General features: G+C 38.6%; 1 protein-coding gene across 1 annotated transcript; it reads right to left on the bottom strand.

Annotated features, from left to right (window-relative positions):
* Positions 1-14,450: 14,450 nt before the first annotated feature.
* Positions 14,451-15,857, bottom strand: LOC142180967 (uncharacterized). Its single transcript, XM_075253075.1, has 3 exons — positions 15,622-15,857; positions 14,839-15,270; positions 14,451-14,739 (listed from the first exon to the last, which is right to left on the bottom strand). The coding sequence occupies exons 1-3, from the start codon at positions 15,855-15,857 to the stop codon at positions 14,451-14,453; spliced, it is 957 nt and encodes a 318-aa protein (XP_075109176.1).
* Between the last annotated feature and the right edge of the window lie 310 nt (positions 15,858-16,167).

Here is a 16,167-nt window from a genome sequence, read left to right as displayed (position 1 = left end):
TTGTTTTTTTGGTTGTTGTTATTCTAATTACCTCCGCCTTATTGTTGATTGTTGTTATTCCAATTACTGTCGCCTTGTTGTTGATTGCCCCAATTTCCTTGAGGACGCCATTGTTGATTCGAAGAGGTACCTCTATTCCCTTGGTAGTTGCTGACATATTGGACCTCTTCGCTCTGATCATCATAGCACTCGTTTGAATAACCACCACCATCATTGTTGTTGTCATATTGTTCACAATTACCTTGAGGTTGTTGTCCTCTTTGCCTCCTTTTCAACATAGAAACACCTTCCATTGCATTGACTTGGCGCGGGTTTTGGACTTGTTGCAATTGCGCCTTTGCCAATTGATTCATAGTTGTTGTAAGCTCGGCGATGGCTTGGCCATAATCATGCAATTCCTTGTGCAAATGGATGACCGTGGGATCACCTTGGGGCACATTTTCTCGGCTTTTCCATGCCGAAGAGGTGTCGGCCATTTCATCAAGTACATCGCATGCCTCTTGGTAAGAAAGTTTCATAAAGTTCCCTCCAGCCAATTGGTTCACAAAGCATTGATTCGTGGTGTTGATGCCCCGATAAAAGGTTTGTTGAATCATAGCCTCGGTTATGTCGTTATTAGGGCACTCTTTCACCATTTTTCTATATTTTTCCCATATCTCGTGCAAAGGTTCCGTTGGCTCTTGCTTGAAAGCTATAATTCATCCCGAAGAGCTGCCATATGACTTAGAGAAAAGAACTTGGAAATAAATTTGTCCGCCAATTCATCCCATGTTGTAATAGAATGATTGGGGAGCCTTTCTAACCAATCCAATGCTTTACCCCAAAGAGAGAACGGGAAAAGCCTCAACCTCAATGCATCCTCGGACACATTTGTCTGCTTGCTACCCCAGCATGTATCCACGAACCCTTTCAAGTGCTTGTAGGCATTTTGATTGAAGGCACCCGTGAAATACCCTCTTTGCTCGAGCAAGGTCAACATAACATTTGTTATTTGAAAGTTCCCTGCCCGGATTCGGGGAGGAACAATAGCACTGGCATATCCTTGATTTGGTAGAACTCTGGGAGCCACTCTCGGCGGTGGCGGAGGAGGATCTGGAATATTGTTGTTCTCATTTGCATTTACATTAGCATTTCGGCCTCTCCGTGGAACTTGAGGTAAGACCTCATCTTGTTCTAGATCCTCTACCTCCTCCCCCTCCATCACATTGTCGAGAGGGTCATTTGCATTAAGAGCCATGGTACCTGATTAATCGACACAAACAAAATTAGTAAACAAAAAGGAAAGAGAAGCAAAACACAAAACTAACTAAACAGATAGTCAACACCGTAAGCTCCCCGGCAACGGCGCCAAAAAGTGATCGCTGCCGACTTGACACTACGTTGTGGTAGGAAGAGCAGGTCGCAATAGCTTTTACTCGAATAGAGGTCCGGGATCGAATTTCCACAAGGAGCTAGTCGTGGAGTTGTATTTTCTGTTTAGCCTAGAGTTGCGGTTGTGCTTCTAATGTCACTTCAAACATTTTTGGGTTTTTGATTTATAACTATTTTTATAAGACTATTGAATAACACTAAATTATACTACAAGAATATTGCTAAGTTGTATCTAATGGGAAGAAGGGCACTAGAGTCGTGACACTACCTAGGTGGCTAATTGACGGGTACATGTTACTTAGGTTCGATTGACATATTTGGGGCTTATGCTATAACCGTTGCACAATCTTACCCACTCTCACACCTCTCGGTAGAGAGAGTGATTTTTTTGCTCAATTGACTCTCTCGAGACCAAATGGGTAGGCAAATTAGACCAAGCAACTGGGGTTCAAGTAGAGTGATTACTCTCTCGAGATTTAACCCGTTAATTAGGACTATCATTTCTCATGAGTTTATCCCAATTCCTTATTGGGTCAATTTTGGGGTCATAGACTCTCTTTTTCAAAAAGAGTTAAACCCACAAAGCTTGAATCAGTGTTTGCAACCACCAATTGTAAATTAAATCATAAATTCAACCCAAATAACAAACACCCATAGTCAATCTACCCTTAGATGGCAACACCCATCAATTACCCACACTAGGGTTGAGCCACAACCCTAGCTAATGGGTTTAGCCACTCATGCTAGATACAAAAATTGAAGAAATAGATGAAGAACTAAACATATTAATTAATTACTAAGAAGAAACTACAGTAATCTATATTTAATGGAAAGCAAAATATGCCAAAAATGGCTACAACACCAAGCCCAGCTTTTGTCTCTAGTTCCCAGGTAAATCGATCCCTAAAAAAATAGTAAAATGTTCTATTTATAATAGGCTGGAAAATTTGGACAAAAATACCCTTACAGGGTCAGTGCGGGCCGCACAAAATAGACCGCGGCCGCACTGGCTCTTGAACTTCAACTGTTTGATGACTAGAGCTGGGGGACGCGGACCGCGTGGTAGTGTACTGCGGCCGTGATGGCAACTGGCGCGGTCTGCGCAGTCGTGACCGCGGACCGCGTGATCAAAAATGCCCTTCCCTGAACCTTATGAACGCAGACCACACAGCGCAGGAGTGCGGCCGCGAAGCTCCACCGCGGACCGCGAAGATCCTACCGCGGCCGCGTGCCTTTTAGCCTGAATATGTAAAGTCTCTGAAGCTCCTAGTGCGGCTGTGGTCACTGTTGTGCGGTCCGCACTAGGCCCTTTCTTCTTCAATTCTCTTGGTCTTTCGTACTTGAGCAGGTTTCACTCCTTTTTGAGCCGATCTTTGACATTTTGTCACTTTGTCGATCAAACCTGCAATCAAGCACAACTTGTGAGCATTTAGGAACTAATTTGTAGCAATTTATATTAAAAGCATACGCAAGCAGGGGCAATAACACGTTAAAATCCTAACTTATCAATCTGCACGGACAACTCACGTGTTGCACGGATAACTCACGTGCTATAATATAATATCTGGATCCGCACGGACAACTCACGTGATGCACGGACAACTCACGTGCTATAATATCAATAACCTCACAACTAGGCCCTCGGCCTCACTCAGTTATCAATCTCTCCAGTCTCTCGGACTCTCAAAAATCATATAAACAACCCAAACATAGGTAATGTCATGTATCAACAATGTGTAGCAAGAGACGGAGGCATAATAAGCAAGAAAAGCTATGACTGAGTATAAAACAGCAATTAGCAGCTAATTCAGCAAGTACACGACCTCGCAGATCTCAACAGTGATCACATAAGGCCTAAACATGATTTCTAATATGACGTATAGTCAATTTCTATGAAAACAGAGGGAACATGTATTAAACAGTGGGCCAATTAATTTCACAGTCTCGCGGGACGGACCAAGTCACAATCCCTACGGTGCACGCCCACACGCCCGTCACCTAGAATGTGCGTCACCTCCAAAATAGTCATACGACACAATGTACGGGGTTTCATACCCTCATGACGAGATTTATAACCATTACTTACCTCAATCCGAGTAAAATCTTGCTCCGCAATGCCCTTTTCCGCTCAAATCGACCTCCGAATGCCTCAAATCTTGCCACAATAATTCGATTCAGTCAATAAAACTTATAGGAATTAATTCCATATGAAATTCTACATTTTCCATTAAAAATCCGAAATTGCACTAAAAATTTGCTCGTGGGGTCCACGTCTCGGAACCCGACAAAAATCACAGAATATGAACCCCCATCCAATCACGAGTCCAACCATACAAATTTTACCAAAATTCGACAACAATTCGGCCTCCAAATTATCAAATCTTATTTTCAAATCCCTAGGTCTAAATCCCCAATTTACACCTCAAAAACATGTAATCTAGTCGGATTATTCGTTGATATTTCAATATCATGGAGTAGAAATGATCACAAGTGACTTACCTCAAGATTTTCCATGATTTCTTGCTCAAATATCGCCCCAAGCCATCTTCTTTCACCAAAAAAAGTCAAGATGAGCTTAAAAACAGAAACAACATTAAAAACCCGATTCTGCTAAAAATGGTCAAATCTGGTTGCTAAAGGTGCACACCAGATCTGTTGCACCAATAGTCTTTAATTTCACTAAAAAGGCTCTAACTCCATCATACGAACTCGGAATTCGATGATTCTTATTCCTACGAGTCACAAATAATAATACGAACATAGTCCTTCAATCGAAACTCAATTTGGAGCTCATTTGCTTAGTGAGATTCCCATTTCGCTCGTTAAACAATTAACTCATGTTTCGCGTTAAAAACTCAATCGTGACTTGATGAAATTAGGCCAAACTTTCCAGATCACTCCTATAATTCATTATCAAAATTTCAGAAGTCTCGAAATCAAATTTCGATCTCTATAACTGAAAATGGACCTTTGGATCATTACATGCTTATGCTCAAAACGCCAAAATCTTCCAAAAACTCTTCCAAAATTTATTCGAGCCTCATGGGACCCCAATCAAGTATACTAACAAATCCCATGATATGACACAAACTTAGTCGATGCCTCAAATTACATCAAACAATGCTAAAACCGTGAATCACACCCCAATTCAAGCTTAATGAAATTAAGAACTTCCAACTTCAAAATTCGATGCCGAAACCTATCAAATCAGGTCTGATTGACCTCAATTTTTGCACACAAGTCATAAATGACATAATGAAGCTATGAAAATTTTCAAAACTAGATTCCGACCACGATATCAAAAAGTCAACCCTCGGTCAAACTTTCCAAAAAAACCTTTTATTTTCCAACTTTTGCCAAAATGCGCTAAATTATCCTACAGACTTCCAAATCCAAATCTGAATATGCGCCTAAGTCCAAAATTACCATACGAAGCTATTGGAATCATCAAAAATCTAATCTAGGGTCGTTTTCTCAAAAGTCAAATCTCCGGTTAAACTTAAGAAATCTTTAGCCTTAGATTTCTACATTCTGTTAAATGCCGATAATTTGATCTAGGGACCTCCGAATTCGATTTCGGGCATATGACCAAGTTCCAAATCATGATATGGAATTATCAGAATGGTCAAAACTTATATCCGGGTTCGTTTTCTCAAAATGTTGAGCGAAGTCAACTCAGTTGAGTTTTAAAGCTCTAATTCACAATTTAATCCATTTTTCACATAACAACCTTATAACAAAATTATACATACTGTGCACGCAAGTCGAGGAATTATTGATAGCACTTTTTAAGATCTTAAAATACCGAGATGATTATTTAATTTAAAGATGACATTTTGGGCCATCACGCAACCAGAACACAATATCCCCAGAATTTCATTGGGATATGGCCTTGAAACTTGAAAGCTCTTGAAACTTCAAGCAAGTGTCTGTGTTTTCTCTCAGCTACACCATTTTGCTGTGGTGTATAAACAAATATTTTCTGGTGAACTATTCCCATAGACTGACATAGATCTTGCATTGCTGAATTTACAAACTCTTCACCATTGTCAGACCTAATTGTATGCACTATTCTATTAAACTGTGTTTGGATCAGCTTAAGAAATGACTTAAAAACAATCATAATATCACTTTTAAATTGCAAGAGAAAGATCTAAGTCACACGAGAGTAATCATCTACAATTGTGAGGAAGAACTTATTACCATCAATTGTTAGTATATTGTAAGGTCCCCATACATCTAAGTGCAACAGTTGAAAATTTTTAGTAGTTTTAGTACTGCTTAATGAAAAAGGTTGTCTCACATGTCTAGCCATTGGACATACATCACAACTATCTATTACTGATTTGCAATCCTCCAATTTATATCCCAGAAGTTCCTTCGTAGATCCTCTAGATGCATGTCCTAATCTTTTGTGCCATAGAGATATGTCCTTCTTTGTTGTCTGTACGTTTAACCCTTTGACTGTTGGTGTATTACTGTCAGCTTTAAGAGAAACCTTTGGGACTAGCAAGTAAAGTCCATATTTCTCTCTACCAATCCCATCACTTTCCCATTTGAGAGGTCCTAGAATAGGTAAAAATCAGGATAAAAAGAGATAAAAAAATGTAAGTCTCTTGTTATCTTTGATATTGAAAGTAGGTCGTATGCAAACTCAGGAACATACAGTACATCTTGCATTTCTCCTGTTTCTGTGATTTTACAATTACCAACATGTGATACAATGGCACATTTTCCATTAGGCAAGTGAACTCTTTTGTCTCTAGTAGGGCTAATGTTCTTAACATTTGTTAACATTCCTAAATCAGCTACCATATGGTTGGTTGCCCCTGTATCGACTATCCAATTTCCATTTGCTATCTTAGCCATAAAAGAGTAAGTTGTACCTGCCATATTAGCCATTACTTCCTTTGGAGGATCTTTGTGAGTAGCTTCATGATCTGATCATATTGATCTGCTATGAGTTGAGGTGTTCTTTGCTAGTTTCCTTCTTTTATTGCCTATGGTATTTCTCCTCTTCTATCATCAACACTTGCAAAATTAAGATTAAGAATCTTAACATGAATATTATATGTAGTGTTTGTGTTCCCTTTCTTCTTGTTCTTGAAGTCTTGAGGGTAACCAATTATCTTGTAACATCCCTCTTTTGTATGGCCCTTCATGTGACAGAAATCACATTGCACATTCCAATTTCTCTTTGGTTTCTGATAGTTCTGGTAATTTTCTCCTTTACCAGATAGCAAGGCAGCTAAGTCAATTCCTTCACCAACAATAGAGGTATTAGCCACTGACCTTTGACTTTCCCTTTCAATAAGCATTGCATATGATTTGCCGATACATGGTGTTGGACTAGTCATAAGAATTTGGCTACAAGCCTGCTCATAGTTGTCATTTAAGCCCATTAGAAATTTCAATACCTTCTGTTTTTGCATGAATGAAGTTCTTTGATTTCGCACAGTCACATGGAAGAGGAACTATGCTGCCAAACTCATCCCACAAATATTTGAGTTTAGAAAAATAAACGGAAACACTGTCTATTCCCTGAGTTATTATCGCTATGGCCTTTGTAATTGATACACTCGTGATGTATTTACTTTATCAATTTGTTCTTTCAGATCTTTCCACAATTTTCTCGCATCTCTTGCATATAGTATTCCAGTAATCAATTCCTTCGATACTGAGCTCATAATCCACCCTAGGACAATAACATTGTATCTATCCCATTGATGACCTAGTTCTGTATCAAAATTCCCTTCTTTTAGAGTACTGTCGATTAACCCTAGCTTGTTCTTTCCTAACAGCTGGATCTCCTTCGCACGACTCCAAGTGGAATAATTTTCTGAACCAGTCAATTGAATTGAGATGATCGGAGATGCGGTTGTGTATGATGAGTGAAAAAATAGTGAGTGATTGTGGTCAAGATCTGTCTTCACCGCCATTGTTAATCCTTACTCACAAACTGCAACTCGAAGGTTGAGATTGATATGAATTGAACAGGATCGACGGATTGAACTCGCAATCGCGATTCTATCGCTCTGTTACCATGAAGAAGTTGTGTGAATCAATAATGAAATCCTAATTTGATAATGCCATAACAAAGTTGAGAGAGAAGAGAATGAGCTGAGCTCTGTATTTCAGAAAAATGAGAAAGAAAAAGCTACTGTTACATTGAGCTAACCACCTACATATAGACAACTTATTTCGCTAACTTCCTAACTAACTGCCATGCGTATACATACATAATTCATACATACTATTAACCAGTGATTAAAAAAGGGCTCGCTTCCTCGCTTTAAGCGAGAAGCTAAGCGAGGCGTGAAGGGAAGCGCTTCAGGTAATAGAAGCGACTATGGTACGAAAAAGCGATTGTTTCTCTGTAAAAAGCGAGAAGTGGTGAAGCAAGAAGAAGCGTTAGAAGCGTCCGCTTCTATGTTTAAAATTAACCCAAGCCCTATTTTATTAAAAAACGAGGTTTCTAAACCGTAAACACTGTTTGGACTTCTTCAACATCAGCGAGACTAGGGTTTTTCTTCAACAACAGCAGCGATTTCTTCTTCTCTTCTTCATCAACTTCTGATTTCTGAAATAATTTCAAAGCATCAACTAGGGTTGTTCTTCTTCTTCTTCAACAGTACAGGTATGTTCTGCTTATGCACTTTTGATTTTCAGTCTTCTTCTTCTTCTTTTTCTTTCTAAACGTCCAAAAAGCGGTGAAATGCTGGCGAATTTTTTTCAGAAAATTTCTGCCCAATTTTTCCAGTTTCTGCCCAATTTTCTTCCCAATTGATGCTACTCTTTAGTTTTTTAATTGAAGTATTGAAAACTTGCTTACAATTATATGTGTATCTATGCAGTATTTATTTTTAAAAAAAAATTAAGAATTTCGCTTCACTTAAAAAAAGCGAGCGTTTCGCTTCTCGCTTCTCGTGAAATGGGGGTTGTCGCTTTTTCTCGCTTAACGCTCTTCACAACAGTGCTATTAACAAGTTGAGATAATGATATCCTAGTGTTGTACACTAATACCTCATGTAATTCCTAATTCATCACATCCAACCCGTTTTTACCCATTTTATTGCGGGTCGAAAATGAGTTAGCACATACTTACACATATTTAAAGTAGGCGGGTCGAATATGGGTTTATCACGGGCCAAGTAAATATGGGTTGAAATTGCCGCCATTGTTATGATAAATATCATATTATGGTGGATGTCTACTCTTCCTCCATGATCTTCATATCAAATGCTTAATGACATATTCAATGACATATTTTCTATGTTCAATGACATATTCCATGATGTATTTTCTTCACTTTCCATGCATATATAAAGGCCTTGTAATAGATAGGAAAATACACGCAATTGAAGAAGAAAATCTCTTCCTTCTCTCTATCTCCATTTCTTGTTCATGTTTTACTAAATTGCTTTAATTTCCTTGTTTCATATTGCTACTTTGAGTTATATTTCATAACACGTTATCAGCACGAGTCTCTAACCAATTCTATATGTATCTACAAAATTGTCCTACATCCGGAAAGATTGCAATCAGAAGCCATACATATCATTTCATGGTTGAAAGTAAAGAGAAACTACATATGGTAAGTAATGAAACATAAGAAGGTATGATTATCTTATACTTGTCATTCCTCTAATGTCTCGTATGCACACAACTTCATACCATACATGTATTACATAAGCACATATTAATATTACATCTTTCATATCACATGAATGGAATAAAATTTTCGAAGTTGTATATGTGAAAATCATAGTAGCAGTTAATTGTTGATATGAGGCATGTCATGGTAACCAAGGATATGTTATATAAGTTGTCTTATGCATATTTGTGTGTTAACTATCTTAAATCTGTCCTACTGCTTTTAACATTTTCTTTTACTTGGATGAATATTTTTTCCTTTTGGATTTTTGCACTTGCATATAATACCAAAAAAAGGTGAGAACAAAAAAAATGTCATACTGATTAGAAGTATAAATCATCTTGAAGAAAACAAGAAATACTTCACATCTTTATCTAGGTTGATTAATTATTTCTTTGAAATTTGGAAAACAAATCAGCTACTGAGAAAGTATACTTCATAATTTATAGTCGTATCATTTGAAAGTAAACAGTGATTAGTATGACTACTGTCACACCTCCTTATTTACTACATCCCGTAAAGGGTATAAATATAAGGGAGTTTTTCCAATTAAAGGACAATCAAAACGGGATTAATTATTTACAATTCAGATTCGCCACTTGGGATAATTTATGGTGTCCCAAGTCACCGGTTTAAAATCCCGAATCGAGGAAAACTAACTCTATTCATGGTCTGCGAACACAGAAATCCGGGTAAGGAATTCTGTTAACCCTGGAGAAGGTGTTAGACATTTCCGATTTTCGTGGTTCTAACACGATCGCTTTGATCATACTTGGCTTATTAAAATCATTTAATTACTAATTTTAGATCCTATGTGCATTTACCCTTTACCTCTTTTTAATAAAAAAAATTATCTTGAAACGAGTCACGCGTACGTGTACCCATTTGTTTTGGTGCGTCAAAAATCATGTCACGCGTACGTGTCCACAATTAATAACGCTTTATTATTGTAAAAAAAAGAAAAGTTTTGCCAAAGTTGGCGTGCCTAAAGCAAACTACGAACATTCGGCATTTTGTATGATTAAATGGTATATGGCACACCTCGGACTATATGAGCTAATTTAATTAATAGCCTATGAAAACCCATTTTATTATTAAGAAGGTTTGTTCGAAGTTGCGCGAACGCATACTCCGAATTGGTTTTTAGAATTGTAATCATGTCACGCGAACGTGTACACAATCACAATTGTATTTTAAATGGCCCTAAAGGCTTTCTACGAATATTCATCACTAGTGTCTAATTAGTATTTGGGGGGGCAATAGAAAATCAACTAAATGGCACACCTCAATTCTTAAATTAAAAGGATTAACTCAATTCATCTGGAGGGACACAATTGTTTATGTTATGGAGATAACTCACCTCCAACCTAATTAATGGGCTCGACTGACACTAAATATAGTCCAATGTTCCATTTAAACTGGGCCACATGATACAGCTAATCCAATCACGCCAAAAAGGCTTGAGCCAGGCCAAAGGACTGATAGTCCGATAAGGAATGGCCCAGACTTCGTTCAAAAGGGACTTTAGGATTGGGCTTCATAATTGAGCCCAAGTTAGGGGCCCTGCAGTTGAGCAATAAAGTCTCTGGATCGAATCCATGAGACACCCTAAATTACACTGATTTAATCCTGAAAGATCCAAACGTTAATGCCACTGATTTTGGAACACAAAACAGGACCACGCCTCTATAACTAAATAACATGTAACTTTAAATTCTGGATAACTAAATAACATGCAACTCTAATCTTCAGAACCTCATGGAAAGAGATATCAACAACTTCTGAGAATTGGCACGTAACAGCTGGAGAATCCAATTTATCAAAACCAGCTTTCCCTTTTTTGTTTTTGGAAAGTATTAATCAACATTACAATAATAACTAATTCAAACCATCTGCCAGGCCTAACCACACTCATACGATGTCCATTTACACATTAGGAATTGTAAAGTTGATGTAACAGAGCACTAAATACATAATCACGCTTATTACCAAAATAGATTGCATATTAACTTCCCTTTAAATGCTAACATTCGGATATAATGGCAAATCTAAATCACTTAAAGCCATACAAGTCGAGGGTTCATTTAATACGACTGAATTTTCTCATACAACAGTTCCATAGTCCCAATATAATTACAACTTTATGAATCAATCTCATCAAATAACAGTATCAGAATTCGTGACACTTCAAATGACCAAATTACAACAATAACATGAAGAAAAATGCAAATGAAGTAACGCCAGGTTGATTGTCATGCTTTTATTTCCATCTTCATTATAGTACTTACATCGAGTAAAGCTTAAGAAAATGTACCTGAGAGCACAGATAAGAGAGGGGTAAGAAGATCAATAACGAGCAGTAACAAGAGCAAGGGTCAGCAGCAAAAACAAATCAACAGAACCAACCAGCAGCTCCAAAATCAAATTTCAAAACCCAGAAATTGAAGTAAACGACCAGAAGCCAGTCCAATCCAAACAATGGACCAGGAAAACTTCAACCAAGCTGATTTTAATTCATGTCTAAGGTCAGTGTCACGACCCAAACTGAAGGGCCATGACTAGCACCCGACCACACTTGCCGAGCACCAACGTACATTTCATCTAACCTTCATTATTATCTTTTAAGGCTGACGAGATCAATATAAATGGTAGACCTAGATCATGGACAACCAGCAATAAAATATGACGGCATGAAAATACATAGCAGGGGATGACCAGACAATCAAGAAACTACGTATAAGGTATGAGCTACCACGCTACTATGAAAGACTATACAACAAAAACTAGCCGACAAGGCATACCAAACTATACATGAGCCGACACCTGTCTATGAGCCTCTAAAAGAACATAAGTGTTGCAACATAGCCGGAACAGGGCCCCGACATACCCATAATGTCTATAACAAAAATTGCATACCAAGACCAAGGCAAGTCCGGAGAAGGGATCTCGCCAATCACCGCTGATCTACTGTGGTGGGGGAGCTGTACCTGCCTGTCTATCAGGACCTGCAGCACGACATGCAGCGTCCACAAATAAAAGGACGTCAGTACGAATAAAGTACTGAGTATGTAAGGCAAGGAACCATAAATACGATCAGTAATGTAAGCAAGGATAGAGAATATTCAACCTGTAACATCTTAGTACCTCTGAGGGCTACTTACATGAAATGCATGATACATATGTATAAATACATAAACCTTTAAAGCATTCGCCTCTGTGGGCATCATCATCATCATATCGTCCCCGGCCATAATAGGCTCGGTAGAATCGTACCCGGCCACGTGGAGCTCGGTAAAACCCAACTGATCAGTGGTTGCACAATAGGTGTCGTACCCGGCCAACTATAGCGTGGCTCGGTAGAGTAAAATAGATACATATATATAATGCATGCTCGACTCATGGAATCACATTCTAAACCTTTCGGAGTGACGTAAGGTCGGTATCCTCTGTACACGTTATTAGGACTAACTCTTCACTATGAACCTTATAAGAATCAGGAAGTACCAATAACATTGATAACATAAGAATAAGAGAAGCAACATTAACATCAATCGTTCCATAAGAGGGAAAACAATGTAAGTACTGCTAGCTTCTAAGAGTAGAGTATCTTTGGAAGCTCGTTCATTACATTATGTACAATCGGAGTCGTGCAAAAGAAGGAAAGGGATAGCCTCACATACCTTGTATATACTGCCCCAATCTCAAGCTATGCAATTGTCAAAACTCCTTAGTCTACAATAAGAGAAACGATACTATCGTTATCATTTAAGCGTCATAACTATTATGTATCGACCACAACCTATTTTACGATGAAACGGACAGCACCTCCCCTATATATATGACCTCACACCATTCAAAACAATCACCAAACAGCCCAAACATCATCAATAATAAACATATTGAGCCTCCCGAAATAGTCCACACACAGCCTAATCACTCCATACATACGACGACCACCGTAGTCGTGTCAAACAACCTGGAAATGTTACGAATAACTATCAGCCCATAAACCTACATATATATGGTGTTTCTCCACACCCTTCCTCCTCCAAAACTCCACAAGATAGTAGTAAAATACGCAGCCCAACAACAACGCAAAACAGTCCACAAAACAATAACACTACTACCAAACCTTTCGATATATATCTCACAAGTTCTAGCTTCAATGGCTTAGCCGCAACTTGGATAATCTTAAATACATATAGAGTAAGAGGTTCCTTACCTTTATACAGAAAGAACAACTCCAATTTGACCTTAAATTTCCAAGAAATATCCCTCCAATGCTGCCACAACAACAAAAAAATGAAACTAGCGATCAATTAGTGTTTTTCGGCACTAGAATCACTTTAGAAGGCTTGAAATCACCTAGGATTGATATTAAGAACATGAGGGAGTATTTACAGAACATAAACCCTTTAAAACCACCTCCCACATGAGCTGGAACGACACAAAAATGAGCAACAACAAGAAGAACAAGAGACTTACTAGCGCCACGGAATTCCCGACACTTGATTTGTGTTGTTTGCCCTTTTTGGGTCTTGAATCTTGAGAGAACCTTGAGAGGATGTTCCTAGGGTTCTAAGGTCTGAAAATAGTGAAAAGAAATGACTTAAAACGGGTTGGAGTCATCCTATATAGGTCCAAATATCTTAAACCGACTTAGTGGGCCCCATAGAGAGGTGCTTGGCGCAGTCTCGCGAAAACGCGAATATCTCTCTACTCCGAGATCGTATCGATGAACGGTTTAATGCGTTGGAAACTAGACTCATAGATCTTTAATTTGGTGGGTAGATCACCCCGTAATTCCTTGTAAATTATGATAAAAGATTAGAAACATTTGACCTAATGTTTAAGTAAAATTATGAACCTAAGTTGCGACAACTTTTGTCGACTTTTGTTTCATAACTCGTTTGACTTCAAGACTTATGATACGGATATTATATGATTAAAATACCTTAATAAATGACCTCTTGAGTGTATTAAGCACCGCTAGATTACCTAAAAATATGAGTTACAACATCCTTGATTCGTTTAACTTCTAATATTGGTTAATCACCCTTATACACTCTTGTATCACTTAAGACCAATAGGATTGACTTCTTATCATCTCAAAGATAATTCCTTCTTGGATTTATGTTAACTAATATATGGCATGAACTAACACATGTGGATATGGGTTGTAACACCCTCCCCCTTAGGAACATTCGTCCTCGAATGTAAGGGTTTAGGGGGAGTTTAAATCACCGTGGATTCCAATGGAAATTTCCGATCAATTTTCCCCTATAAAATGGTCACTAGCAAAACTTGCATGTAATTAAGCCCAACATATGGCTTCACAAGGCTACACAAAGCATTATGCGTATTTACATTATCTACATATCACCATTTTGTATTAAGGAGGAGTATTCTCAAATTATTGCTTACCTCATAAAGCCGTTTCTTCTTCCAATGTATCCTGTCTTCTACCAGCATCCTTGTTATCTTCATTCTGGAATAAGTAAGGGTATTTAGACTTCATCTCCTCTTCTGTTTCCCATGTCATTTCTTCCATATTTTTGTTCCTCCACAATACTTTGACGGAAGCTACATCTTTTGTTCTCAGCTTGCGGACTTGCCGATCTAATATCGCCACTGGCACTTCTTCATATGATAGGTCCTCTGTAACTTGTACATCTTTGATAGGGATGACTCGAGAAGGGTCTCCAATACATTTTCTCAACATAGATACATGGAATACCGGGTGAACAAATTCCAATTCGGATGGCAATTCTAACTCATAAGCAACCTGTCCAATCCGTCGAAGAATTTTATACGGCCCGATATACCTTGGACTCAGCTTACCTTTCTTCCCAAAACGCATAATACCCTTCATTGGTGAGATCCTCAGGAAAACCCAATCACTAACCTCAAACTCTAGATCACGACGTCGGACATCAGAATAAGATTTTTGCCTGCTTTGTGCCGTCCTCAATCGCTCCTGTATCACTTTCACCTTCTCAATAGCTTGGTGAATCAAATCTGGCCCATATAATTCTGTTTCACCAACTTCGAACCATCCAATTGGTGATCTACATCTCCTCCCGTATAGTGCCTCATATGGGGCCATTTTAATACTGGAATGGTAGCTATTGTTATAGGCGAATTCTATGAGTGGAAGATGATCATCCCAATTCCCCTTAAAATCTAGAACACATGCTCGTAGCATATCTTCCAGTGTCTGAATGGTACGTTCAGCCTGTCCGTCAGTCTGCGGATGAAATGCAGTGCTGAGATTTACTTGTGTACCTAAACCCTTCTGGAAAGACCTCCAAAAGTTAGCCGTAAATTGAGCTCCTCGGTCTGATATAATAGATATGGGCACACCATGAAGCCTAACAATCTCCTTGATATACAACTTCGCATAATCTTCAGCCGTGTAAGTTGTCTTCACTGGCAGAAAATGGGCACATTTTGTAAGTCGATCAATTATCACCCAGATGGAGTCAAACTTATGATAAGAGCGAGGTAATCCAATAATGAAGTCCATATTAATCACCTCCCACTTCCAGGTCGGAATCTCTATATTTTGAAGCAATCCACCGGGTTTCTGATGTTCTATCTTTACTTGTTGACAATTGGGACACTGGGCCACAAATTCTGCAATAGACTTCTTCATATTATCCCACCAATACTGCTCCTTGACATCATGATACATCTTTGTCGAGCCGGGATGGATGGAATATCGGGATTGATGAATCTCATTCATAATCTTCTCTCGCAACCCTGCCACATTAGGCACACACAATCGGCTCTGGTATCTCAGTGCCCCATCTTTTCCGATCCCAAAAGCCATACTTTTACACTGTTGAATGCTTTCTCTTAATCGTACTAAGATAGGATCTTCATATTGTCGTGCTTTTACCTCGGCTACCAAAGATGATTCTGATGTATTCTGTACAGTAACACCTCCGTCATCAGAGTCTAACAATCTGATTCTCATATTGGCTAGCTGATGAAGCTCTTTAATCAACCCCCATCTACCTGCCTCAATATGTACTAAGCTTCCCATTGATTTACGGCTGAGAGCATCTGCCACAACATTGGCTTTACCGGGATGATACAATATCTCGACGTCGTAGTCTTTCAATAATTCAAGCCACCTA

Source organism: Nicotiana tabacum, chromosome 5, assembly GCF_000715075.1.
Source record: "Nicotiana tabacum cultivar K326 chromosome 5, ASM71507v2, whole genome shotgun sequence".
Taxonomy (NCBI): domain Eukaryota; kingdom Viridiplantae; phylum Streptophyta; class Magnoliopsida; order Solanales; family Solanaceae; genus Nicotiana; species Nicotiana tabacum.
The sequence above is the reverse complement of the archived record's forward strand: the minus strand, read 5'-3'. Positions and strand labels throughout refer to the sequence as shown.